This window comes from Mesoplodon mirus (assembly GCF_964341445.2).
Source record: "Mesoplodon mirus genome assembly, chromosome: 7".
Lineage (NCBI taxonomy): Eukaryota > Metazoa > Chordata > Mammalia > Artiodactyla > Ziphiidae > Mesoplodon > Mesoplodon mirus.
This window is the reverse complement of record NC_138983.1, coordinates 94172904-94198280: the sequence shown is the minus strand read 5'-3', so window position 1 is coordinate 94198280 and position 25377 is coordinate 94172904. Positions and strand designations below refer to the sequence as shown.

The 25377-nt window shown below is 47.5% G+C and overlaps 2 protein-coding genes and 1 pseudogene across 3 annotated transcripts in view; 2 read left to right on the top strand and 1 right to left on the bottom strand.

The window, feature by feature from the left end:
* Positions 1-25377, bottom strand: part of LOC309807669 (interferon regulatory factor 6-like) — a 1069421-nt gene that overhangs the window by 9286 nt on the left and 1034758 nt on the right. The window lies entirely within an intron of this gene.
* Positions 1-25377, top strand: part of LOC309808885 (centrosomal protein of 78 kDa-like) — a 525691-nt pseudogene that overhangs the window by 458922 nt on the left and 41392 nt on the right. The gene's annotated exons all lie outside the window — the stretch shown is intronic.
* On the top strand, positions 7627-18388 carry LOC309807666 (interferon regulatory factor 6-like). The gene is made up of 4 exons (XM_082627514.1): positions 7627-7760; positions 15511-15716; positions 16746-16874; positions 18236-18388. Exons 1-4 carry the CDS (start codon positions 7642-7644, stop codon positions 18316-18318), a joined length of 537 nt encoding a protein of 178 aa, XP_082483640.1. The 5' UTR covers positions 7627-7641; the 3' UTR covers positions 18319-18388.

Here is a 25377-nt window from a genome sequence, read left to right as displayed (position 1 = left end):
TGAAAAAGTCTAACAAGACCACATGACAAATACTACAGTCACACAGTAACAGGCTCTCATCCAAAAGATGGGAAATTTTGGCAAATAAAAGCCCTCGGGGTTCACCTTTTCTAGCAAGTTTCTTAAGTAGACTATCCCTCTAACTGTTGATAAAGCAGCCCAAAGGGGTGGGATGAGCACTAAGATCATAACTGAGAGTCTGGACACTTAGAGAGGAACCCACAACTACCCAAACATTACTTTCCTCATGGTCATTGAATAGATAGGTGATGTCGAGGGTCCCAAGCAATTCTTTTTTTTTTTTTTTTTTTTTTTTGCGCTACGCGGGCCTCTTGTTGTGGCCTCTCCCGTTGCGGAGCACAGGCTCCGGACGCGCAGGCTCAGCGGCCATGGCCCACGGGCCCAGCCGCTCCGCGGCATGTGGGATCCTCCCAGACCGGGGCACGAACCCGTGTCCCCTGCATTGGCAGGTAGACTCTCAACCACTGCGCCACCAGGGAAGCCCCCAAGCAATTCTTTTTTTATTTTTTTTAACTTCTTTAATTTATTTATTTTGGCCTGCTATGGGTCTTCGTTGCTGCGCCCGGGCTTTCTCTAGTTGCGGCGAGAGGTGGCTTCTCTTGTTGCGGAGCAGGGGCTCTAGGCTCGCGGGCATCAGTAGTTGCACCACCCTGGCTCAGTAGTTGTGGCTCGCGGGCTCTGGAGTGCAGGCTCAATAGTTGTGGCGCACGGGCTTACTTGCACCGCGGCATGTGGGATCTTCCCGGACCAGGGCTCGAACCCCTGTCCCCTCCGTTGGCAGGCGGATTCTTAACCACTGCGCCACCAGGGAAGCCCCCAAGCAATTCTTTAAAAACATAGAAAACGAACACAAGCTTATAAAATCTCTGCCCAGTCGCCACACAGGAGGCGTGCCGTCTAGCATCAAACTACAGGCTCAACAAAGGGTAGGAAGACCGGCGAAGAACCCCATCTCAGGCGGGAAGCCGCCAGGATCCCCGGGCGAGCTAGGCCGGCGCCGGGGCAGCGTGGCACGCGGCGGGAGCTGCCCTGTCACTACCCCCGGGGCACCGGCGGACCAAACGCGGGGACACGCGGGCTCCCACCGGGAAAGGACGCCGGCAGCGCCGGTCCCAGCCTCGCCTCTCCATACCTGTCATAGAAGGGATGCTCCTCGCCGAAATCCCTTAGATGCTTCTTCTGCTTTTTAGTTAGGGAGTTGAGCAGCTGGCTCTGGCTCCGGCTCCGGCTCCGGCTCCCGCGTTTGACCATGGGGAAGACGTCAAGTCAGCCAACCTCCAAGAATCGCGTTTTTCACCTGGAAGTCGTCTCGTCAACCCACTCACGCGGGATTGCCAACGGCGCTTTACGGCGGAAGCAGGGTGCCATAAAGCAGACCCGCTTTACGTCGCGCTTGTACGACAGGCGTGGCTGTGAGAATCAGCCTGCATAAACGTGTAGTAACTGAGATGGTTGAATGCAGTGCCTTTCTATTATGCCATAATACAAATACCAACTAACATTTAAGGCTGCCGGTGCATCTCAACTCATCCTCACAACAGTAAACAAATAGGCCTTGTTAATAAGCCTGATATCGGAGATGAGAAAGCTGATGCTTACAAAAAGTTACATACACATTAGCAAGAGAGGAGATGGAAACCTAATTCTCTCTGATGCGACCACAGGCTTTTCCCACTAGGATCTGCCACGTGCGTGTGCTGTGTGAAGAATGAGGACGCAAGGCTGAGATTCCCGCCCTTACCCTACCCCCTCATTTTCTGAAAGTATTGCAAGGGCCCTTGGTAACACATCTGTTCTGGCATTTTTCATGTTATAAAAGCAAAAACACATCCAGAGAGGTAAAGTGACTTTCCTAAATCACCCGGAGAGTCGATGTTAGAGAAAGCAGTCAAACTCAATAAAGTGTCTCAAAACTGAATTGGGGCAAATTGGGATGGAAAACTTTTAAAGGGTAAGTAACTTTTCTATATCTGGGTCGTGGTGGTGGTTACACCTGGTATACAATTACCAAAATTAATCAAACTGTACCTTTGAAATTGGTACATTTTAATGCAAGTAAATAATAATCTCAATAAACAAAGAGGCCAAAACAGCGCAACTGGACTTAATACTCTAGAGACAGGCAGAGTGTGCAGGGATACTTAAAAACCACAGGATAGGGCTTCCCTGGTGGCGCAGTGGTTGAGAGTCCGCCTGCCGATGCAGGGGACGCGGGTTCGTGCCCCAGTCCGGGAAGGTCCCCCGTGCCGCGGAGCGGCTAAGCTCGTGAGCCATGGCCGCTGAGCCTGCGCGTCCGGAGCCTGGGCTCCGCAACGGGAGAGGCCACAACAGTGAGAGGCCCGCGTACCGAAAAAACAAAACAAAACAAAAACCACAGGATAAACACAGAGACACTTTTTTTCTAATAGTAACTTACAATGTCAATCATAAACCACAGAATTCACCTGAATATTTAAGGTAAAATAGGAGCCATCAAAGATAGTGTTCACTGCCTCTGCTATTAGAGGAGCGTCTGTGAGAGAATTGGAGCTTTGTCCAATACCATGTCACAACTATAGAAGTCGCACTACAACTATTAAAATCCTAGTTTTGTCGTTCTGGGGACCATCTACTCCTAATTAGATTCTGGGAGCTTAGGGTGGCGTACGGAGGCAAGGGGAGGGAGTATCAAGAAAATATGCAAACAGCAGGTAGTGCCAGCAGATGGCCCAGCCAAGGAACCCAGAAACAAACAGACATGTGTCTTCTGTCTCATTTCAAGATAAAAAGTACAGTCACTTACGTAAACAAAAGGCTGCTTGCAAATGTCATCATACATTCTAAGGCACCATCCACAGTATAACCTGGCTATGACAATAAAGTCATACAATGTTTTTTCTCCTCCCACCCTATTCCAAGTGCCCCAGCTTCCCTCCCCAGAGGCAACCAGTTTCTTGGTGTTCTTCCAGAGATCTGCTATAAAAAGCTATACTCTTGAGCACTTGATGTGACTCTTTACTCTCTCCTGCTTTCCATGTCATTGTAGTCCTATGGACAGGTCTAGACTGTTCCCAGGTTCAGACACAACTGTGCCCTAGCTCCACCCAAGTGCTCTCATCATTGGCTCACTGAGCCCGCTTCTGAAAATATTTATATTAGCCTTTGACAACATAAAAGGGGATGCTTTGTGAAATTTTAACCTGAGAGTTCGGAATTGAAACATATTTTTCATGCCTCCAGTGAAAGTTCTCTTAGTAAAACCCACACAAAGAAGATGCATGTGCCAACTAGTGAAGGCCCTGGGAAAATTGTAATAAAGGCAAAATTTGTTCTTCCCTTTCTTCTTCTCACGCTCAGCCCTTCCCTTTCCCTCCTGCAGGGTTGTCTTTGCCCTTTGCCCTCAGGGACTCAGTATTTTCAGGGGTAAAAACAATCCAGGAAATAATCTTTTATACTAGTTTGTAAAGAGAGGCTGATGAATTAATGTTACTTGGGTATTTTCAATTCGGGGAGACTCCCTAGGATAACGATCTCAAGGGGTGGGAGGGGGGTGGCTGTCCCTTAAGACAAGATGGTCAGAGTATTCAGAAAAGTGTTAGTTTTTCTTTATTAAAAACTTTTTCTTTGGAAAATTTCAAGTATATACAAAAGTAGACAAAACAGTATAATACACTCCCATGTTCCCATCCCTCGGCTTCAATGCAAGGTATGCCCACCCACTACCCCTAACTCCCGCCCCTGTATTATTTTTGAAGCAAATCCCAGACATTGTATTATTTTATCTGTAAATATTTATTTCTAAATATCTAAAAGGTAAGGGTTCTTTCTTTAACATAGCTACAATGGCACTATTTCACCTCAAAAAAAAGATGATAACAATTATTTAATATCATCATGTAACCAGTCAGTATTCAGATTTCTGATTGTCTCATAAATGTCGTCTTTTTTTTTTTTTTTACACTGTCAGTTGAACATGTTCTGCTGTTCTCTGTGTCTCTCGCGAATACATTGTGGGATTTAGAACTTTGATCAGATTTCATTATAGCTGATATTTTAGACTTCCATCAGGAGGCGTATACCGTCTGGTTGTCTTTCATTTTGTGATGTTACCAGTCATTGGTAGTCAATGTCTAAATTCGTTAATTCATTAGAGGTCACATTCTAATTCTATCATGAGGTGATATTCTAATTCTATCATTTCTTCTTCACTTACTTGCTGGACTATTTCTATGAAAGCAAGCTTTTCCTTCCCCTAAATTTTGCTTACCCAGTGGTACTGTTTGTATAGGAAAAGCAGAAGAAATGCTTGATTCTCTCCCTTCATTTACTAATTTTCAACACAAGGAGTCAATTCACTGGATCTTCTCATGTTGACCAATCAAGTTTTTTTTTTTTTAATTTTTAGTATCATTATGAACTCATGGAATTATACAAATTGATGTGTTTTAATCCCTTGCAAGTATTATGGTGTACATGATTTGAAAGAGCATATTTGACATATAGTGATGTATTTGAAAAGACAAACTATGTCCTAATACAAACCACAGAAAGTAAACAGGAGTCTATCTGAGATTCTCAACAGAGCAGGGATGGGAAGGTGGGGAAGGAGCACAATTTGAGGATACAGATCAGATGCTGGGGAAGTTTGAGTTTTGAAATTTATGTGATAATATAAGTGGTAACAAGGGCACATGTGTTCAAGATATGTTGACAGGGAGCCATAAATAATCCAAAGGTATGACTCTCTAATTATGAAAGCTCCGACACCTCAGCTACTGATTTGGGAAGATTCTGGGGAAGGTGTGTGTGCACCCACACATCTGTCTCCTCCTAGATGCCTCAAATCAGACAGTCTCCTCCACCACATGTATGCATACATGTCTGTATACACCCCAAAGCCATCCAGCCTCTTCCTGAGAGTGCTGGCAGAAATCAGTCTCTCGCTACCTGTATAATGAAATGAGCTTGTTTATTCATTAAAAAAAATGTACTAAACACCACGTGCCAGGTGCTGTGCTAGTAGCTGAGGCTGGGGGAAAGAATAAGATCCATTCCAGCCTCTTCAAGGAGCCCTCAGCCTCATCCAGGTATGGATAAGTATGCAGACTCTTACGATACACTGTGATAAATGCTAAACTGATAGATGCTGGGTGCTAAGGAAGCAGCTCAGTCAGAGTTTTGGTGCTGCTGGGGGTTGGGGGCCGGTGGGGGAGGGTCATCTGCTGCCTTTGAGCGTTTGTCAGCCTGTCACGCTCATTGAACATCGGTATTGAACTTGAGATTAATCTAGATTCTAGATTTTAGGCTGTATGAGTTGTTTCAGCTGACTTCATGAACAGCATGTGTGTGTGTTCAAGACAGGGTATGAGGGATATAGGGCAACAGGAAATTAGAGAGCTGGGTAGTCATCGGATTCCACAGCGTTTATTGTGTAAGGAGCAATGAGTTTTCTAGGTGGAGCATGTTTTAGATAACGAGATTATGTCTGAAAAGAGAAAAGCTTTGTAATGTATTTCAATGCACTCTACATAACTTGAAAATGCAAAACACTATTATATATAGTGCCTACACTTTCTATTCATCTGTACCCAGAAGAACTATCCATTGTCAAACCCAGAGCCTGGCATAGAGTGACCTGTAATAATTATGTTTCCTCAAGCTTATCAGAGGTTGTTTTATATTAGGCCTAGCCTAAAACTGAAATATTTTATCAGATTATATTCACCTGACTGAGAACAAGGCTAAAATGCTACACTAGAGGGGATAAAGTTTTACCTCCCTCTCTCTAGTGGAATGTTGGTGTAACTACATTCTGTTTTTCACATTTTTCTGGCAGAGGCTTAGCAGGCAAACCTTCATTCATTTATCAAACATTTTCTAAACAGTTACCATGTTCCTGTCATAATGTTAGGCATTAATGATTTAAAAAGCTCAGACCTCAGGCTTTCCCCTTGAAAGACCTCATAGTCTAGTTGGGGGAGACAAAGCAATTAACAAATAATTATGTTGTCATGGGCTAGATTAGAAGGGTGTCTACAAAGGGTTTTAGGAACCCAGAAGATAAAGAAGCTCCTCTTGCCGTGGAGGAGAGAGGAAAGGTCATGGGGAGTTGCAGAGAGGATGCACTGAGTCAGGGTTTCCTGGGAAAGAAGGTTCCAGGGAGAGGGAATAGCATGAGCAAGGTGGAAAGATGTGTTTGGAGAACTGTCTGTGGACCCTGTTGCTGAGGTGGGTGGGTGGGAGTAGAGAGGTTGGAGAGACGGACAGGTGAGGATTCAGCCCACTAAAGGCCTTGCATGCCTTGCTGGGGCATTGAGGCCCAATCCCATGTAAGGTGAGGAACCCTTAAAGGATTTCAAGCAAGGGGGTTATGTGAACCGATTTGGACTTCAGCGAAATCACAGTGATGTCTGTATGGGTGACAAGGACATTAAATCTTCCTTTCCGACAACTTCCTGGAGCAGCTGATTCGCTACTGATGCTGCCCACCTCCAAAAGACTTTGGAGACTTTTTCATGTTTTGGTTGTTTGTTTATTTGTTTTCGGTACGCAGGCCTCTCACTGTTGTGGCCTCTCCCGTTGCGGAGCCCAGGCTCCGGACGCGCAGGCTCAGCGGCCATGGCTCACGGGCCCAGCCGCTTCGCAGCACGTGGGATCTTCCCGGACTGGGGCACGAACCCGCGTCCCCTGCATCGGCAGGCGGACTCTCAACCACTGCGCCACCAGGGAAGCCCTATCCTGTGGTTTTTAAGTATCCCTGCACACTCTGCCTGTCTCTAGAGTATTAAGTCCAGTTGCGCTGTTTTTACCTCTTTGTTTATTGAGATTATTATTTACTTGCATTAAAATGTACCAATTTCAAAGGTACAGTTTGATTAATTTTGGTAATTGTATACCAGGTGTAACCACCACCACGGCCCAGATATAGAAAAGTTACTTACCCTTTAAAAGTTTTCCATCCCAATTTGCCCCAATTCAGTTTTGAGACACTTTATTGAGTTTGACTGCTTTCTCTAACATCGACTCTCCGGGTGATTTAGGAAAGTCACTTTACCTCTCTGGATGTGTTTTTGCTTTTATAACATGAAAAATGCCAGAACAGATGTGTTACCAAGGGCCCTTGCAATACTTTCAGAAAATGAGGGGGTAGGGTAAGGGCGGGAATCTCAGCCTTGCGTCCTCATTCTTCACACAGCACACGCATGTGGCAGATCCTAGTGGGAAAAGCCTGTGGCCGCATCAGAGAGAATTAGGTTTCCATCTCCTCTCTTGCTAGTGTGTGTGTAACCTTTTGTAAGCATCAGCTTTCTCATCTCCAATATCAGGCTTATTAACAAGGCCTATTTGTTTACTGTTGTGAGGATGAATTGAGATGCACCGGCAGCCTTAAATGTTAGTTGGTATTTGTATTATGGCATAATAGAAAGGCACTGCATTCAACCATCTCAGTTACTACACGTTTATGCAGGCTGATTCTCACAGCCACGCCTGTCGTACAAGCGCGACGTAAAGCGGGTCTGCTTTATGGCACCCTGCTTCCGCCGTAAAGCGCCGTTGGCAATCCCGCGTGAGTGGGTTGACGAGACGACTTCCAGGTGAAAAACGCGATTCTTGGAGGTTGGCTGACTTGACGTCTTCCCCATGGTCAAACGCGGGAGCCGGAGCCGGAGCCGGAGCCAGAGCCAGCTGCTCAACTCCCTAACTAAAAAGCAGAAGAAGCATCTAAGGGATTTCGGCGAGGAGCATCCCTTCTATGACAGGTATGGAGAGGCGAGGCTGGGACCGGCGCTGCCGGCGTCCTTTCCCGGTGGGAGCCCGCGTGTCCCCGCGTTTGGTCCGCCGGTGCCCCGGGGGTAGTGACAGGGCAGCTCCCGCCGCGTGCCACGCTGCCCCGGCGCCGGCCTAGCTCGCCCGGGGATCCTGGCGGCTTCCCGCCTGAGATGGGGTTCTTCGCCGGTCTTCCTACCCTTTGTTGAGCCTGTAGTTTGATGCTAGACGGCACGCCTCCTGTGTGGCGACTGGGCAGAGATTTTATAAGCTTGTGTTCGTTTTCTATGTTTTTAAAGAATTGCTTGGGGGCTTCCCTGGTGGCGCAGTGGTTAAGAATCCGCCTGCCAACGGAGGGGACAGGGGTTCGAGCCCTGGTCCGGGAAGATCTCACATGCCGCGGTGCAAGTAAGCCCGTGCGCCACAACTATTGAGCCTGCACTCCAGAGCCCGCGAGCCACAACTACTGAGCCAGGGTGGTGCAACTACTGATGCCCGCGAGCCTAGAGCCCCTGCTCCGCAACAAGAGAAGCCACCTCTCGCCGCAACTAGAGAAAGCCCGGGCGCAGCAACGAAGACCCATAGCAGGCAAAAATAAATAAATTAAAGAAGTTAAAAAAAATAAAAAAAGAATTGCTTGGGGGCTTCCCTGGTGGCGCAGTGGTTGAGAGTCTACCTGCCAATGCAGGGGACAAGGGTTCGTGCCCCGGTCTGGGAGGATCCCACATGCCGCGGAGCGGCTGGGCCCGTGGGCCATGGCCGCTGAGCCTGCGCGTCCGGAGCCTGTGCTCCGCAACGGGAGAGGCCACAACAAGAGGCCCGCGTAGCGCAAAAAAAAAAAAAAAAAAAAAAAAAAGAATTGCTTGGGACCCTCGACATCACCTATCTATTCAATGACCATGAGGAAAGTAATGTTTGGGTAGTTGTGGGCTCCTCTCTAAGTGTCCAGACTCTCAGTTATGATCTTAGTGCTCATCCCACCCCTTTGGGCTGCTTTATCAACAGTTAGAGGGATAGTCTACTTAAGAAACTTGCTAGAAAAGGTGAACCCCGAGGGCTTTTATTTGCCAAAATTTCCCATCTTTTGGATGAGAGCCTGTTACTGTGTGACTGTAGTATTTGTCATGTGGTCTTGTTAGACTTTTTCATTCGTCTCTTATTATCTATTTGGCATATCCTTCCAAAACCTGTCCAAATGCATATGGAGTTTTTACTTGACAATAGATATAATGTATTTATAACGGTATAGTCTGCCATGTTCATTTAAAGTTGTACCATTAGACTTTTCCTAATTGCTACATACTAGTAGTTAAAGTTTAACATTGCCTGTTTCTTCTCAGGGTTTCCAGAAAGGAAGCAAAACCACAGACTTGTCAACTGGTAATGCTTTATACCTTCTTTATGATAGTAGATTCTGGACTGTTACTTTTAAGATTATATATGGTACTAAAGTTTGGCTACATTTCCACTCTCTTTGATTTTAGATGTAAGCTATACTTTAGTAATATTGCTTAGTTTTAAGTGCAGATGTCTGTTAAAATGCCATTGTGATAACTAACATAGTATAGAGTATGAAACTGTCCTGAGAGATTAGCCTGTTAAGGAGGCTTACCAGAGGGCTCTTGGTGAATCCTAAGAGGGAATGTCGTGTTTGCTTAACATAAAATAGAGTGCAAAATCATCAAAGGTCTTATTTCATTACCACAGACTCAGAAATAAACTACACTTTTTTGTTGTAAGTTTTCCTGTTGCTCCTTTAAAGGTGCCAAATGTCTGACACATAGGTTAGATCGCCTTATAACCTAAAGCTCCATGTGTTTAGTTTGCTGTCTTCCCATGTGGAACATGAGCAGTTCAAAGAAGAGGAAGCGCTTCTAGAATCATAGCTAGATTAGCTGTTTTAAACAAATTTGGTGCTAGGTTTGGTTGAATAGATAGGACTGCGTATTTGCAGAAAAGCTAGTTTTTATCTAGAAAAGTCTGAACTTGGTTCCACTGTGGACCTGATGGTAGTCGTGGGGTAGCAACAAGAACAGTATAATTTTTGTTTTTAAAATCCCCATTTTCCTTTTAGTCAGAGAGTTTATAGATACTTCAAGTTCTGAAAGTGAAGCATAGAGTGAACCAGAACAAGTTTCTGGTTACAACAGACTACTTGCCACATTAAAGGATGTCTCCAAGGAAGATGAGGAGGAGGAAGAGGAAGAAGACAGTGTTCTAGATGAGACAGAAATGAATCTTGAAGATGGCGATAGTGACGTCATTGTGGAGGAAGAGATGGCAGTAGAGTCCACTGACATGCAGAAGAGTGAGTGTCTTTGATGTGGGTTTATCATCTTTGCAGGGACCACAGACAGATTGCCCCAGGGGCAGGGTGCCTTGTACCACAGAGCTGAGTGAAAGCACATGGATTCAAAGCAGAGGTTCTTAACATTGTTGGGCTCTGTGATATCTTCCAGAATCTGATGAAAACACAGGACCCTGTGGCCATAAAAATGCAGAAATGACATTTTTGCTTATGATTTCCAGGATTTCATCAATCCTACTTCAAATTCCCCTGATTGGGAGGAAAGGGAACATAATTCTGTTTTTGTAATGGTCTCAATTTATGAAAGAGATTATTGTTCCTGCCTTAGAGGAACCAAGTTGAATGGAAGATAGACATAAAATATACAAAACTTTTCAAGCATCAAATCTGAATGGAACCGATAAATATAAGTTGTTAAAGAGATGCAAAGTGGTCACATGCTGCCAGGGTGAATGAGGGGAGGCTTCAGAGAAGAGCTGGGACTGAAAGCTTAAAGGGACTCTGTCTTGCTCAGACATCTAGGTGACTACTGTTTTTTAAATTTTTTTTTTTTTTTTTTTCCATACGCGGGCCTCTCACTGTTGTGGCCTCTCCCGTTGCGGAGCACAGGCTCCGGATGCGCAGGCTCAGCGGCCATGGCTCACGGGCCCAGCCGCTCCACGGCATATGGGATCCTCCCAGACCGGGGCACGAACCCGTATCCCCTGCATCGGCAGGCGGACTCTCAACCACTGCGCCACCAGGGAGGCCCTTAAATTATTATTAATTAATTTATTTTGGGCTGCATTGTGTCTTTGTTGCAGTGCACCGGCTTCTCACTGTGGTGGCTTCTCTTGTTGTGGAGCATGGGCTCTAGGCACGTGGGCTTCGGTAGTTGTGGCACACGGGCTCTAGAGCACAGGCTCTGTAGTTGTGGCGCACGGGCTTAGTTGCTCGGCGGCATGTGGGATCTCCCCAGACTAGGGCTTGAAACCACGTCCCCTGCATTAGCAGGCGAATTCTTAACCACTGTGCCACCAGGGAAGTCCCCATAGGTGACTTTTTTTTTTTTTTTAAATGGTTTGCTGTTTTTTTGTTTAATTAATTTATTTTTTGTTTTATTTTATTTTTGGCTGTGTTGGGTCTTCATTGCTGCACGTGGCCTTTCTCTAGTTACAGGGAGCGGGGGCTACTCTTCGTTGCGGTGCGCGGGCTTCTCATGGCGGTGGCTTCTCTTGTTGCAGAGCATGGGCTCTAGGCACGCAGGCTCAGTAGTTGTGGCACTCGGGCTTAGTTGCTCCTCAGCATGTGGGATCTTCCCGGACCAGGGCTCGAACCCGTGTCCCCTGCATTGGCAGGCGGATTCTTAACCACTGCGCCACCAGGGAAGCCCACCCATAGGTGACTTTTTAATTTAACATTAAAATCAACTTTATTGAAGTATGAATTACATTCAACAAGGTGTACCCGTTCTAAGCATGTAATTTGATAAGTCTTGACAAATGTGTATATCTATATTGTCATCGCCAAAGTCAAGATACAGAACACTTCCAATACCTGCAAAAAGTTCCTTCTTGTCCTTTTACAGTCAGTTTCCCAGGCCTGGCATCAGGCAACCACTGACATGCTTTCTTTCACTATGTATTAGTGTTTCCTATTCTAGAAATTCATATGAATGGAAGCATACAACAAGTACCCTTTTGCACGTGGCTTCTTTGGCTCCTCATGTTGTTGTGACTCATCCGTGTAGCTCATATTAGTAATTCATTTCTTTTTATTACTGGAATAGTAGTCCGTTGTCTGAATATATCTGGGTAACTTTTTATATTCTATTATCTTAATGCCTACTTGCCTTACTGTATTTTTTTCTATACTTTAAGGTGTCACACACCATTCTTAGTATTTTCATTCATCACTTGTACTCGGATAAAAAAATCGTTGCCTCAGACTTAGGGATTGTTTTAATTTTGTTGGTTTTCCAGTTTTCTTTCATGTTTTAGGTTTTTAAAAATGAAAAGTTTGGCTTTTTAAATTATAAAAGTAATATACATTTACTGTAAAAATTTAAGAGGGTAATATAGTTAACGTATATCTCCTCCACCCTGGGGTGAACACCTTTAACATTTTATAGAACCTTCCAGACTACTTTTTTATGGATATATGAGTGAATATATATTTGTGTGTATGTGCATAATGGCCTCATACATTTCTGTAAGTTACTTTTTTCTTTAATAATATAACGTGTGTAACTGTGGGTTACTGCAGCTACAACCCTGGTGTCCAAGCTCCCAGGCCAAATCTCCTTCTACTACATTACACTACCATGGGGAGGTTTAAAAAAGAAAGGGAAAGTATGAAGGGTGATTTTTCCATAAATTAAATCAACTTTAAAAGGCGCATTTGGAGAGTCAGAGAGTACTGATATTGTTAGAAAGAAGAAAGGTTGAAAAGCTGATTAAATCTCATTCAAAAGAAATCCATATGTACCACATTGTAAAAAAGAGAAGGAAGACGGCATTCATGATTACTGGGCTGGCAGGGTAGGGGACAGTTGCATGCTGGGGGTGGCTCTCGTACTGGCTCTTCCACTCTTCACACTTGTGCTCGGCCAGGGCCAGGGACTGCTGAGGGAGATCAGAGGAGAGGGTGGTGCCTTGGGGGTTCCAGGGGGTTGTGCAGCTGGCTCCCTTGCCACCCAGACTGCCCCAGGGTTCCCAGCCCCAAGGATTATGGAGCATCCCCACACCTGTTTGCTCTGCAGTTGCTGTCCTGCACGCATTTTCTCCTCCAGCACTTTCTGCAGTGTCTCCTTGGCCTTCTGCTCATAGCTGTTTTTCTGGCCTTCCATCCGTAATAGCAACTTATTCATTCCCCAAGAAGTGTATTTCTGTAAATTTGAGGCAATTCAACAAATACACGTTGACCTACTGTGTGCTAAAGCCTGAGCCGGGATACAGAAATGAAAAGAAATTGGTCCTTGCCCACAGGGCAGAGATGTCAGTAATCTGGTGGACCTTCTTCCAGGCTGGAGGCAGGCAGGGAGAGTCCCTCAGGTGATGTGAGAGGTGAGTGGGGATAAAAAACTGCCCTGGGCATGCTGGGCATTCTCCCCTAGGCCTTCCACAGGCATTTGAAATCCGACATTTCCAAAGGGAAATCATCTTTCTAAACCTGCTCCTATCTCAGTGGCCAGCATCACCACCCACCCAGTCTCCCAAACCCTAAACCAGGGAATCATCCTTGATTTCTCTCTCACCTTCTTCAAGGAATCAGTTCATCATCAAGCTTTGTCAAGTCAGCGTCTTTAACGGCTCGTTCGTTACCTGTATCCTCTATCCCTACTGCCACCTCCTTAGTTCAGACCCTAGTGACACTATTATATGGATTATATAGAGACTATGTGTTATCTTCATGCCTTGCCTCCCTTCAAACCCTTTTCAGTCCTGCAGCTAGAGGGTTCTTTCTAAAACTTAAATCTGATCACATCACAACCTGCTTAAATCTCTCAGTGGTTCTCAGTGTTCTAAGAATCAGGTCCAAACCCCTTGGCATGGTTCCTACTTACAAGCCCAGACTTTGATCTCATGCTGCCTCCACGCAAGCTGAACTGCTTGTAGGTCCCCTAAGCACTGTGCTTTTCAGCCTCTGCCTTTGCCCATAAAGCTGCTTCTGCTTAGAGTATCGTGACCCACGCTTCTCACCTGGTTAACTTCTACCCATGTTCAAGATGCAGCCCTAGAATCATAAATTTTGATAAACTTGGCCAACCATACCTACCCCCCGACTCTTTATGGATTAGGCAGTTTTACTGGTGTTCACATAGTATCTGTATTTCTGATCTGTGGACTCATCTGTCTCCTTTAAGGGATTGTAAACTCCTTTGGGGCAGGGAGCATTTTTTAAAAAATAAAATTATTTTTGTAGGCTTGGGGATCTGAACAATAGTAAAGTCAAGTTTTAAAAATGAATACATTTGTATTTTTAGAATTTCTCCTGGCTTCAAGGTCAAAAAGAAAAAGACACAAGAGCAGCTTTGCAAATTCACTGGGGGTCTTGCCTTTCCAGTGCTTTTCATTCTTACGCCCTGTGATTTTTGGGAAAGCAGGAGCCTTTTACTGTCGATTCTGGGTTACCCAACTGGGTAAGAGATAGTCTAGATAATGCAGATTTAGAGTTCAATATCAAATCATTTCCATTTAGCTTTGGAGTCATCTGAAAATTTGGATTTAAATGTTGAGTGGGTCTTATGTTCTTGGAATTGTCATTAGAAACCAGATACAGGAGTTACTGGTTGAGATCATACATGGTTATGTCCAGGTTATTGGACTTAACCATGCTGGTCACTGACCAGCTTTATCCCCCTTTGAAAACGAGTAGACTGGCATTCTGGATTATATGTCAGTCTCTTATGAGCTTGGTTGGCATTACTGAAAAAATAAAAGTTGTGGATCCGCAAACCCATAGACTCTATAGGCTATGTTCCCCTGCAGAATTCTAACTACACGGCCACCTTATCTTCCTAACATCAAGTGGGAGCAGTCTGGCCGGTCCATCTCGTTCTCTTGATCTTGAGTCCTCTGCAAAAGACATCCCCCTTTTCTGCACCAGCACGTACGTCACAGCCCTGAAGAAAGTGTAGACATCTGAGATACGTTAACAGTGGGGGAGGGCTGATATCCCGTGAACAGACACATAAATGCCTGTTAGACCTGGAAATTGAAAACCAGAGAGGCGGGGCCCCACTGGTTTTGGCCCAGGCCACCAGCCCCTGGTGTTCCCAGCAAAATGTTCCCAATGTGGGAGTTTGAGGAAGCAGGGAAAGGCAGGTGGTGTGAGTTTATTAGGACTTGAGGCCCTCAGCCTCGCACTGAGGCCAGCTGAACCCCCAGAGCGTGCTTCCTGCCCTCCTATGGGCTGCTACTCCTAAAGGTACTTGGTTTCAACAGTTATTTGTGCATCAGATTAAAGACTGAAGGGAGAGGGAACAGCAAGCCTAAATTCTTCATATCATACGCCACCTCCCTTTCTCTTCTTATTATATAAGCAATTCATGTGAAAAAAAAATAAGGCAAGCAAAACAAAACAAAATTACCTGAAGTCTTGCTATCCAAAAGTTACCATTAGTATTTTGGTGTATACTTGTTCCAGATTTTTCTTTATTTTCAACCCTTCATTAAGGCCATTGTAGTCTCGACAGATGCTGCTGGCACAAGCACTTGAGATGAGGCTCCTCTTTTTAAAATACTGTATTTGCATTTGGCTTAATTTGTCTCAGGCCCTGCCTTGCCTGGTCCCCAGCGTGGTGTTTTCTGCTGCAGTCTCTGTAAATTGGAGTTGGGGTGATGGGGCGGTCAGGCAGGGCTGTGTGTATCTGTGTCTGTATGAGGGAGGGCGGGCACACTTTCCAGTGTTTCTGGGCAACAAGCAGGCACGCACTGCAGTTTCCTATCCCTCAGGCCTGGGCTGTGGAGACAGGGGAAGTACCAGGAAGGGGTGGACGACCCCGACCCAGCTAAATGGAAGGCCCAGCTCCGCTGTGCGCTCAACAAGAGCAGGGAATTCAACCTGATGTACGACGGCACCAAGGAGGTGCCCATGAACCCAGTGAAGATATATCAAGTGTGTGACATCCCCCAGCCCCAGGGCTCTATCATTAACCCAGGTGAGGCCCCAGCTGCTGGGGAGAAGGTGGACAGTGTGCCAGGTTCCGGGCTGGACCCTTAAAGCGATAGTCGACTTGAAAGTCGCCTCGCTTAACAATGTTGAAGACTGGTAAATAAAGCAAGAAATGCTGTCCCTAGAAAGAACCCAGAGAACAAAAGATATAAACTCAGCACAGTCTTCCTGCCCACCCAGTGGAACAGTAAAGCATTAGAAAGAAGAGGGGGTATTGAGTTCTATAAAAAATAACTTCTCTTGGGACTCAACACTGAGAAGAGAGGCCAGGTAGTTTAGAAGAAGGAGGGCTTAAAACTTAGAAGGTCTGAGTTATAAACCTCGGTCTTTCCATTTCACTACTTGTGGGACATTGAATCAAGTCGTTCAACGTTTTGAGCCTCAGCTTCTTCCACTATAAAATCTGGGTTCTCATCTTTCCTGCGTATTTCAAAGGCTGTTCTAAGAATCAATTGCCATGACATTATGAAGGCTGTTAAGTTCTCTTTATAAATGATGGGTAAGTGATCATTTAATTTGTATGGTATTTTTCCTAGGAGAATACCACCTGATCCCTATATTTACTCAATGTTGAGCCAGTTCCGACTAAGAGCCAGATAATTTAGACTTGACCTCCAGTGCATCTAGTGAGGCTCTGCCATGAGGGAAGGGTCTGTCTTCACAGTAAGCTTATAAAGGAGAGAAGCTGTGCTCCTTGGGTCCTTAGAAGGGATGCGAATGTGTGGAAAGGGGTTTAGAGTAGGAATTAAAAGATTTCTAGGAGAAGGGAGTAGGGTCTGCAGCTCCTGGATAGGGGAGGGGATGAGAGCTTGCACTGGGGCTCCGTAGGAGGAGCTGGGAGTGGGGTGAACACCCTTGGTTCCCACTCTTTGGCACTGAGGGTGCACACTGAACCCAAGGAACCTCTGTGCTGGCAGTGCCTAGCTTGAACAGTGGGTCAGCTGCAGGGATGACAGTGCAACGTGAGCGCCTCACTTTTAACCTTTGTGTGTGTGTGTGTGTGTTTCTCGGGTAGGATCCACTGGATCTGCTCCTTGGGATGAGAAAGATAATGATGTGGATGAAGAAGATGAGGAAGATGAGCTGGACCAGTCACAGCACCACGTTCCCATCCAGGACGCCTTCCCCTTCCTGAACATCAATGGTGAGTGGGGTGGGGGGTGGGACCGAGGCATGGAGAGGATGTAAGGGGCTTTGATTTTGCAACCGTTGACACCATATCCACCATTGCACTGGGAGCAGCGACCAGGCCCTGGGGCCAGGCTGCCAGTCTGTTAGCAAGTCGGAGTCATAGGCAAAGGAACTCCGTAGGCATAGTTATCCCAGTGGGGTGGCTTCTAGGCAGAGAGAGCATCTTCTGAATCTTATGTGATAATTCAGAGAAATCAAAAAATTAAATTCATTCTCAATCCCGCATACAAATACACAAGCTGTTACAAATTTTGCTGATTTCCTTCAGGCCAAGTGCAGGGATCCTTTTCGTGAATTGTAGGCAAACTCTTCTGCTACTTCCCTCGGTACAAATTTTCTGTCACTGCCTTAACAGCCTCTGCTAAGGCTGTATCATGGGAAACTTGTGGCTCTACAGCTCTTAATACTAGGCTCTGATACAATTTCTCTACTAGAGACTTTTATCTTTTTTAAATTAATTAATTAATTAATTAATTTTTTGTGGTACGCAGGCCTCTCACTGTTGTGGCCTCTCCCATTGCGGAGCACAGGCTCCGGACCTGCAGGCTCGGTGGCCATGGCTCACGGGCCCAGCCGCTCCGCGGCATGTGGGATCTTCCCGGACCGGGGCACGAACCCGTGTCCCCTGCATCGGCAGGCGGACTCTCAACCACTGCGCCACCAGGGAAGCCCTATCTTGTTTTTAAATTGACTTTTTGAATTCAGCTTCCCAGGAAAGATGCGTTTAGAGGTTGGAGGGTCCCTGTGAGACAGAGCAGGTGCTGCACCTCCCATTGCACGTTCTGAGGACGCTCAAGCACAAGGTGAACTGCTCTTCCACAGCATCTTCCCTTGAACTTTTCACTGACGTGCTCGTAGTCATATGACGTGCATTCAGTTGAGTAGCTTTTCACTACTTTTCTAAGTTCCATCTGGCTGCTAGGGTCAAATGAGATACTTTTGCCACCTAGAAAATTTAGTATATCCAGATGATTCCTGTAGGATTTTGGAGTCCCCTTCCCTAGGTGATGCCCCTTCTTTTGAGAATGAGGAAATGACTCTTATCTGTCTACTTGCCCTCCTTCACTTACCCTGTCATTTATAACCTTGCAAGCAAGTGATGAGTCAAGACAACGATCATAGAGCTCTCTCAGGTTAATACTGCCACAGCTGCATTCCCACTTGGTGCAATTTTAAGATTTGGACATTTGGAAATGTGAGATCCTTTCCCAAATCTTTGGCTCACTCATTCTGTTATTCTCACCCCTTAAAAGGATACAACCCATTTCCAGGATCATGATTTCCCTTTTTTTTTTTTTTCATGTTTTTTTAAAGCTAATATTGTGTGTCCTTACGTTATGGGGCACCTTGGATCCTTTATGGAAACATGTGAACATATATTAAAAATAAAAAAGTAAAATGTGGCCCTACAGCCACAGCGGGATTTCATTGCCCTGAGAGAGGAGTTGGGGCGCATCAGTGACTTCCACGAAGCCTATACTTTCAAACAGGCTCCGGGCCAGCCAGTTTCCAGCTTAAGCAAGGAGAATGTTCCAGCGGTAACCAACAAGGAGAACCTGGCGACGCCGGTCTCGACTCCATTCCTGGAGCCGACCCTGGGGAGCGACGGCTCTGCGGTCACTTTCGGGAAAACCCAAGAGGATCCCAGACCATTTTGCGTGGGCAGTGCCCCACCGAGTGTGGACGTCACCCCCACCTACACCAAAGACGGAGCTGACGAGGCAGGATCAACCGATGGCAAAGTTCTGAACCCGAAGCCATCTAAGCTGGCAAAGAGAATCGCAAACTCCGCGGGTTACGTGGGTGCCCGGTTCAAGTGTGTCGCTACCGGACTGTACGCAGACTCCAGTCAGCTCGGCCGGGAGCAGCGGGCATTGCAGGTGAGCCCCCCCCACCCGAATTTCAGGAGCCTGACCAGTTGTCAGGTTTTTGTAATGTGTGAAGAGGAGGGGGCCGGGGGTATGATAGGGCAGGACACCGGGCTGATTTGGTTAATGAAGCTTAGGATAATTTAAATGTTTGAAATGTGTCCAGTAAGGGGACGTAAGTGGATACTTGAAGTTATTCTGTAGATTTTAAGCGAACTCCACTCGAATGCTGATAACGGAAGTTTTAATTATTGCGAAGGATGTCTAAAAGACTGCGTGATGTTTACCTATCAGTCGCTTTGATTTCTCTGCCGTTACTGTACGTTAACAAATATACCTAAAAGCGCTGCTCAGAATGCCTTACGTGATACTTGGTGGAGGTGTGTAGCGGCCGCATGTCTGTGAGATTCGTGCAATTTTGTTTTTCCACCAAAAAAACAAACAAACAAAAAAAACCAAAAACACAAACCTTGCTTAAAGGGATAGAGTATGTATTTAACTTGCTAGTGAATGATAGATGTTGTATAGGAATTTCCTTAAGGTATTTTACTTTTAATTAAAAGACAAATAAAGCCAAATTGTTTTGCAATGTTAAGAAAAAAATTGGTTCATGCTTATAAAAATGGATGAAGTTATCTAAATGATCCATTGAGTGCCCATTTTAATGACATAGATGGAAGGATTACAAGAGGACAGTATTTTATGTCTACCCGCTGCTTACTGTGAGGTCAGTTCTTCAAATTTTTATTACTAGAATCTTCCATAAACCTTTTGAGTTAAATTTCATTTCCAAATATACAAAGGGAAGTTTGTGGGCCATGGTCGTCTTTATTCATTGTGCATTTGTTTTCTTTTCTGTTGTGTTTTTGTTTCGCTTTCTTTGCGTTGTATTTTTGTTTTGTTTTATTTACCTTCGAAAGAGAATGTCTGTCTGTATGCCACAGTGTATGTATGGCTATACATACACACCACATATATCTCTACATACATAGGGCTTTACGAATAAAGAGTGTGTGACTAGTTACACATAGACACTCTTACGTTTTTATCGTTCAATTTTAAAATATCTCAGTCGTATCATAAATTGTGGTTGGTTTTGGGCAAACTTTTCTTTGCAGATACTTTCCTTTAAGGTAAGGGCAGTGAAATAGCTTTGGTGGTAAGGTGTGTCTTTTTTCCATCTCCGTTCTCTTTGTAGCGTGCAGTGATGCGCTTCTCAGAGTTGGAGATGAAAGAGCGAGAAGGTGGCCACCCGACGACCAAAGACTCCGAGGTGCGCAAATTCAGCCCCGCTGACTGGGAAAGGCTGAAAGGAAGTCAGGACAAAAAGCCAAAGTCGGTCGCCCTGGAGGAGGCCATTGCCGACCAGAACGACAGTGAGAGATGTAAGTGAACCCAGGCGGCTCGCGTGTGGTACCATGTCGGTGGGAACGGGGCGGTTCCGCTCCCAGTGCCGAGGGAGGTGAGAGGAAACAATACGCTTCCGACGGCCCAGCGTCTGGGTGCTGGCTGTTCGGAGAACGGGCTGCTCTGGCCACCCTTCCCAGCTGTGGATTGCAAGGCTGGTTGTCCTTTTGAGCGTTGCGGCATCCAGGAGTGAAGCACCTATGAAATGCTGTTTCCTGGCACGCATCTCCTTTTTCCGGAGCAATGCTAGTCCTGTAGTTAGTAATAGTCTGATACAGTAGAGCAGAGGAATGGCGGTGCAAGACCTCCAGCGTAGCAGGTATGTGTTCTGTTTTGGAGCAGGTACGGATACGGGTTTTTGGTAGCAGTGGAATGACACTTGCAGCCAGAGCCAGACCCTCCGGAGTGACAGTCTCCTGTGGGAGGGAGTGGAGAGTACTCGGATTCTCCCTCCAAAGGCAGAGGTTTCGTTCAAATGAGATGAGGGCTGATGAAGGCACCAGAAAGATGAGCATAATTATTTTCTGTGGCAGGCTTGTTTGCAGTCATTAGGAGTTGACAGCACGCTCCAAGGGCGTGGGATCAACGAGGGCGTTCTTCCTACCAGACGGGGTGTATTCTGTTTTGGAGGCCAAATTGGAGAGAAAGCTAGTGTTTGCCTCGAGTCACACTCTGCGGTCCCATCAGCTGCTCCCCCACTGGGGTTGACTTCGGGCTTTGCCCTCGAGACTTCCTGGGCTAATGAGATGTGTTGGCAGCAAGTGGAGGTCTTTCTCCCGCTTTCTTCAGTGTGCGTGCTTGTGGCCTGTGGCCTGCAGCCTGCTCCGGACCCCAGAAACCTCACCGGTGATGGTGAGTGAGGGCACCTAGGTGAACGTCGAGGACAGGGTGGGCGTGAAATCCTCCTGAGACGGGACAGTTGGGGGTGGTGGGCACGTTTGGGAGGCCCAGGCCCTTGGACCCAGTCGTAGGGTCGGCGTTCGCCCGCATGCTTAGGTCGTGGGTGCCTGATGCAGTTCGGGAAAATTGTGGTCAGCAACAGCGTGTGCTTCTCTGTGCTGCTTGGAGCACTGCCCTGCCCCAGCTCATCTTTGGGGTCAGACAAAGGCCTGTGGCCAGGGTTCTGGGTAAGCCACACCGGGACCGGTTTGTCCTACGTGGCTCCCGTAGAAGGGGATTTCTGGGGCTAGTCAGTGGCGGCCTTACCCGAGGGATGGGGCTCTTGATGTGCCTGGAGTAGACGATTCCGAGCTCCTCCCCCTCGGGATTGGAATGAAAAACGGAGGGTCCAGGCCACCCTGGAGTGAAGCAGCAAGAAGGCCTCCCTCCTTGCCTGTGCTCACAGCTGACACGCAGCCCTTACTCTCCTGAGTGGCCTCATAACTCAGCTCTTGGGGAAGTTTCTCAGAGAGACGTGGTAAAAGTGGGCAAGGCCAAGTTCACGGGGATGCACTTTTCTGAGGAGGGGACCTGCCTGTTCTGGGTGGACGGTGAGGGAGGCTGGAGAAAGGGAGTGGGCAGTTAACCTGCCTCGAGTCTTCTCGCCCTTTTCTCCAGCAACGTGGCCAAACCCAGGGTGGCCGCTGCCCTTCACGTCTCAGTGGCCTCACCCGCCCTTCTTCCCAGAGACGTTTGTGTGCGTCCTTCCCAGTCTTTCCTGCTGAGCTTGGAGACGAGAACTCGGTGTGGCTGATGGGGAGCAGGGCCTGAGCCCCAGATGATTCCGAAAGCCCCCTCCCCCCACCGCCTGCCTCCAATCTCAGACCGACCGACGGGTCTCTTCCTGGAGCACCCGGGACATGGCCCAGTGAGCCATGAATCGCCACCATGGGAGGGCAGGAGAAGGGGTGGGGAAGGTGAGGGGCTCCGTTTGAAAGGTTGGGGCAACGGAGGTGGGTTCCCCACCCACCCTCTGTCTTGTAGAGACGTGGGGTTTGTAACTAGCTGGTCAGGAAAGGTCACCTGAAGGGGCCACTGTTCTTACCACGGCCTCCACATCCAAGGCACAGCAGGTGTTCGTTCCATTCAGCTGGATATGAATGGGCCTTCTTGTTCTTGGGCCATCATGTCTTGAGCTGATACGGGCTCAGGTCCTTCTCATGGGTGTCGGTGTGGCCGAGAGCCGAGCTGTGAGCACATGGGAGCTGGGGCGGGGATTTGGGGCGGGCAGGGGTCACAGAGAGGGTCCAGGATGCCTTCAAGATGCCTTCCCCCTTCTGAGGCAGCCCCTACCCATGGAGGGACCAGGAGCTTCCAAGGTGGTGGGTGCTGTTTGCGTGGCCCTGGTTGTCCTGGTGCGGGTGCATCTTGTTGCTAGGGGCTTGTTTAAAAAAAGGAATTAACTTGAAAACACAGTGGCCGAGATACTCATTTATTCTTTATGATCACATGGGTGGCTGAGTGAAATTTTTATTTTGGAAGTTCACCAAATGAGTTGGGAGGTTCCTCAGACTTGGAAGTTCATCACTAGGAACCCTCAGTGGCATTTGAAGATGGGGCGGGGCAAGGAGGCATTGGTCCCTTCCTTCTCAACCTTGGAGTAACCATCTCCCTTGCCAACCACTTGGCTGGGACAGGCCTAGGACCTGCTCAGTGGCAGTGCCTGGCCAGGAGCTGGAGGAAGCCTCAGTCGAGGGGCTTCATGAAACTTCTTTGCTCAGGGAACTTCTCTTCCAGCTGAGCACCTGCACGTGTGTAAACTACTTTGGAACAGAGGTCCCTGCACTCCTTGTGTAGCGGGTGTAACTTTGAACAAGGTTAGCCCTGACTGGAGGTGCTATAGTTAAGCTACAGAGAAGGGGATTTTAATCCTGGGGAGCCTTCCAGCGACTCAGAACCCTCTCACCTCGTTTAGGCCTCACTGGGCATGGCTCAACAGTGGTGAGGGTGCTTTGCTGCCACAGTGACTTGTAAATGTTGCTGTGCTGATGCTTCTGTGAGGTGATGCTATGGTACAACCATAATGCATTTGGGATATAGGTGCTGTGAGTCATAGGACCATGCTGCAGGGACCACGTTCACATCTTGCTTAGACTGGGTGACCAAGGGCACATGGCTTCCCACTTTTAGAAGGGCCAAAAGTAGCAATGATGGCAAAGCCTGATGGTTAGGATCCCCGTGTATCTATTGATCTCCCCATCTCCTTTGCCCTCCAGGGTCATCCTCCTGTGGGTCGTGGTTAGAACAGTCTTTGAGAAGCTCCAAGTGACACGGAGCCTCTACCCCATAGCTGGTGGCCATGGGCATCTTGGGCAGTCGGGGTGGGTGTCCTTCAGGGTTATTAGTGGCCTGGGTAAGGTCACACTAGCGTAAGGTCTTGGGGGGCCTTAGCTGAGGGGAATTGAGATCTTTGCCCTAAAAGGCTCCGGGGTTGGGGGAAGGGTGGATGGACCTAGTTTGGAAAAAGAAACTTTCAAATTGGACATGGGGGTTCTTAAGGTAGCCCATCCATTCCTCCATGGATGCCCTCCCACGGAGCTTTTAGGGAAGGCTGATTGGACCAGATTGGACCAGAGAAGTCCAATGGTGTAACCAGCAGGGCTCACCTCTTAAAATTTCCTACATTTCAGGCCTGAGATTCAGGCTGGTCTGAAAGTCTTGGCATCTTTTGGTTAAAGGGATTTTTCCAGCCTTTCTCTGTGCTGAGCCCGGCCCGTGATTATGAAGCCCACCCCTGGAGGGAGGCTAGCAGTAACATTCCCACTTTACAAGTGAAGGGGGCCGAGTTGTAAAGCGGCGCCATACCTGCCCGAGTGCTTAAGAGGGTCACAGAGCAGCCGGAGTGAGAGTTGCAGCACGCCGTCTTCACCGGGCCTGCGGTAGCCTGGGCTGCATCACCCGTAAGCACAGGCCAGGTGTTTGGGGTTTCTCCTGCTGCCATGGCAGGAGACCCTCGCGGTTGGGGTGATTCCACCATTCCGGCAAGAGTAGATGGGGATCTGCCCCACCTTGGGATACCCTTGGAGAAAAGCTAAGTGTGTTCCACCATTGAGAACACAGGCCAGGCTAGCCCAGGCCAGGGTGAGGTTCATCCCCACAACTGGCTGCCATTAAATGCTGGGAATGCCCCCAAGAGAGGCTGATCAGGGGACCAGCCGGCTGGGCAGAAGTGGGAGTGATACTTGAAGTGGTCTAGGGAGAGGAGGAGAAATGCGAGCAGCATGTGAGGGGTGTGTCCATGATTTCATCTAGAAAAACGGGCTGTGGGAGCTTAGCTCAGGTGTTAACGAAATACCAAACTCATACACCCACCCCCACCCCCGGCCGGTGATGGACACAGGGTCATCTTCGGGGAACTCTTTAACAGCACAGTGATCATTATGGAATTCTTTGTGTGTTAGAAACAATGTGACTAGCAAAGCAGTTGAACTGTTGCTTTGGCTAGAGCAAAAGTGAGGAGTGATGTTAGGCTGGGCTGATTGGAGGAAAAGCCCCAAGTGGATGCTAGATTGAGCAGAGGGGCCAGGAGCAACACAGGCGGAGCTGGGGTGTGAGCAGTTCAGCCCTGCCCGCCGCACCCCCCCCACCCCACCCCCATGAAGGGGGTTGGAGTCTTGTCTTTGAAATGTCCTTAGATGCTTGTTGCCTGGGAAGGAAGGCGTGGAGACGTGCCAGGTGGGTGACTGGTGTCACTGAGGGCCTTCTTCCTAGACAGGAAATAGGAGCAGCCCCTCGATGGCAGTGAAATGCTTTTCCCCCCACGGGTGTGGAAAGAGGACAGACGGACTTGTAGCAATCTGGTTGAGTTCTTTGAAATTGCCCTTGACCCTTGTGTGTGCACCAGGAAGCCTTTCCTTTCCCTTTGCCAGGCTCCTCTTGCCTTGGTCTCCCCAGCTTCCCAGCCTCCCACCATTCTTTCCCTACCCTTTTTCTTCACCCTCGCCCCTGCTGACCCAAGTGAACATTGGTGCTATGTCTGTGTAGATGGCAGTTGGGGGCTATTTGGTCTCTTGATGACATCAGCCTTTTTTGTTGACTAGCAGCTGTTTCCATAGTCATTTGTAGCTCTGCCCTGATTGGTTGGATCTTACTGTGAGGTCACTCACCCCCCTTTAAAAGTAAGCCACCTTGGAGAGTTAAGCAGTTAGGGAGTGATCTCACATGCCTATAGACGGATGGTGTAGATGCCTCACCTTGACCCTTGAAGGATGGATTGTGAGTGGACTACGCGCCTCATTTTCT

Coding starts and splice junctions, on each gene's coding strand:
- LOC309807666 (XM_082627514.1), top strand. CDS start 7,642: ATGGTCAAACGCGGGAGCCGGAGCCGGAGCCGGAGCCAGAGCCAGCTG. Junction 7,761..15,510: donor GAGCATCCCTTCTATGACAG/GTATGGAGAGGC, acceptor CCTATCCCTCAG/GCCTGGGCTGTGGAGACAGG. Junction 15,717..16,745: donor GGGCTCTATCATTAACCCAG/GTGAGGCCCCAG, acceptor TTTCTCGGGTAG/GATCCACTGGATCTGCTCCT.